The sequence below is a fragment of the Cariama cristata genome, unplaced genomic scaffold (genome assembly GCF_000690535.1).
Source record: "Cariama cristata isolate BGI_N322 unplaced genomic scaffold, ASM69053v1 scaffold13494, whole genome shotgun sequence".
Classification (NCBI taxonomy): Eukaryota; Metazoa; Chordata; class Aves; order Cariamiformes; family Cariamidae; genus Cariama; species Cariama cristata.
The window spans coordinates 1-2,518 of NW_009613562.1; the positions used below are offsets into that span (position 1 = coordinate 1).

At 50.0% G+C, this 2,518-nt stretch overlaps 1 protein-coding gene across 1 annotated transcript in view; it reads left to right on the top strand.

Annotated features, from left to right (window-relative positions):
- Positions 1 to 2,217: 2,217 nt before the first annotated feature.
- LOC104160844 (Ig-like V-type domain-containing protein FAM187A) overlaps positions 2,218 to 2,518 on the top strand; it is a 1,226-nt gene continuing 925 nt past the window's right edge. The window contains 1 exon segment of the mRNA XM_009699077.1: positions 2,218 to 2,512. Within this exon segment, the coding sequence (XP_009697379.1) occupies positions 2,218 to 2,512 (295 nt within the window).

The window sequence follows — 2,518 nt, forward strand, 5'->3', positions numbered from 1 at the left end:
GAAGCTCAAAGCTTCACTTTGGCATTACTATGCGAGACATAAATCAGATACTTCTGGGGCATTGCTGTACGTTTCTCTCTACCTGGGAGGCACCCAGAGCAATAGTTCTGCACAAATAAAGGTTAATTACTGAAAGAACTGTGTTGTGATCTCTGGGGCAGGGTGTCCTCACAGAACGGCTCTGTGAGAATCTCTTAGATGAGGAGAACAACTGAGGGAAAGAAAAAATTGGCTGGTATTTTTGAAGGAGAACCCAAAACCCAAATAGTCCCTTCCCTTTTTCATCTCTATCCGTTGTCACTCAGGGAATTTAAGAAATGTAATCCGTGACATTTCATGTTTAACCGTGCAGCCACTGAAAGCAGAATGGGCTGATGGAGGTAGAAATGCTGTGCGAGGTGGTATAGCTGGGACCGATCCAACCAGCTATTTTATTATTTTATTATTATTTTACCCCAAACAGCAGGGCATAGGGCAAACCTCAGAGATCCTATCACCTCATGGTTCTATGATCTCAGACACAGTCTGGTTTGCTGAAATTCCACATCAATTGGAATTTAGAAGGAACTGACAGACCTCAGTCCCACAAAGAGACTCTCCAGAGGTGCCTAATACTGTGTCTAAATTGAGCCGCCTTCTGTTTTGGCTGCAGACCAGAGAGGCTCTCGTACAGCACAGCTCAGCACCTACCCACCAAGCTCTCTTACAGCTTTGGTCGGGGAGGATCCTCATGCTTCTCCCAAGTGTGCTGAGCAGCCCGGTGTATGTTCCATTGCTCAGAGTGCCTTGAAATCAGCTCAGAAACAACTGTCAGGTCCATTTTGTTCCAAAACCCATCTAATGGAGCAAAAGGTAGAGTCACCTGAGCAGACTATAACCATCCTTCTCCCACCTTCTCTGTAGAAACCACTAGGCACCTAATTGCAGGTTTCAGATTCATCTCTGAGGCCCGGCACTTGAATACTGGGCTTTGTTGTTCTGTCCTGGGGACATCTGTGTCCCTGCAATCTGTTGTGGGTGCCATTCCGCTTGCCTTTGCATAACACTTGCAAACTTGAGGACTAGCAGAAAGCTGAGAGAGCTGAGAGAAGCAGAGTCTGGAGTTACCCAAGGGCAGGATGGAGGATGTTGATGCAGGAACAGCCCCAGCATGACAGTTATGTCTGTGGTGGGAGCAGGCTCCTGAGGCTCAGGGCTTACACTCACATCTATGTCAAGGATGGGAGCAGCCTGCTGCATCCCCATCACTTGTGGAAAGGTAAAAATCCCGGTGGTTTGGTGAGAAGACTCAGGAGGAATGAACTACAGCAGAGATTGTGTGAACATTTAGAGGAGGACAACCATTACAGTTAGAGCAGCTGGGATCAGTTTCCCAACCAGTCAGTTCATGATCTGACCTGAACATCTGCTCAAGAAGTGCCAATAGCTGAGCTGAAGGTCTGGCCAGAGTCCATGGGGAGCAAATAGCTCACCTTCACCGTAGGAGAGATGTATTTAAGGCCTCCAAGGCTGGTTCCAGCATCAGCCCAGGCAAGAGTGATGTGGACAAAAAGCCTCGCTCGGTCACTGAGAGAGAAGGAGTCTCAAGCATTGCCTGCATGGAGGAGCTTCAGCACACAAACCCTTGGAAAGCGAACAGGGAGGATGTAGAAGTCTAAATACCATGTTTGAAACCTTTTCTTCTGGGCTACGGAGGTCAGGTGCCATTGCAGGAGGATTTTCTCTGGGTTTGTTGTGCTTAGAGGGGTCAGAACAATAATTAACATTTACTGCACGTGAGTCTTTCAAGAAGATGGCAGCAGTTCCCTTGTTCCCACCACGTTTCCCATCGCTGCACCTTCTCTCTGTGGCTATGCTGCACAATCGACCTGCCCGCTCGTTGTCCGAGACACGGACGACAACATTCTAGAGCAACTGGGACAAAGGAGAGGTTCTAGAGTCCGTGTCACAGTGGACAACCTGCCCCGGGAGGGAACAGAATGCTTCCCGCAGATGTTCCGCTGGGAGGGGACATTTCAACTGCTGTTTGGTCCCTGCTGTCAGCCATGTGCACTGTAGGCACGGGCTGTTTGCAAACCCCTGCTTTGGTGAGCGTTGGTGTGTGCATCGTCCCTGGCCAGTGCTGGCACTGCTAACCCCACATGCGGGTTCCTGCCGTCCCTGCTGAGGACAGGGTGGCTGGGAGAGTTCTGCTGACTGCAGAGACCACCCAGTGCGATGGAGAGGAGGCTGCTGGGAGCTGCCGTTCTCCTCTGCCTGTTGGATGTTCTCCATGCTTATGCAATTGAAGAGAAAGGAGATGTGTTCAAGAGAATGGCTTGTCCCGCTTTCCTGATGTTTGACAACGCCGCTTACTTGGCTGACATGACCTTTGAGCTCCCTTGCAATTGCAAACCCGAAGAGATCTCTTCTGTTGTCTGGTACTTCCAGAAGAAGATGGGCAGCCAGAAAACCACAGTCCTGACAGACTTTGCAGGTACTGTGGTTGTTGACTCGGGCCATATCCATGCCGGCAGCG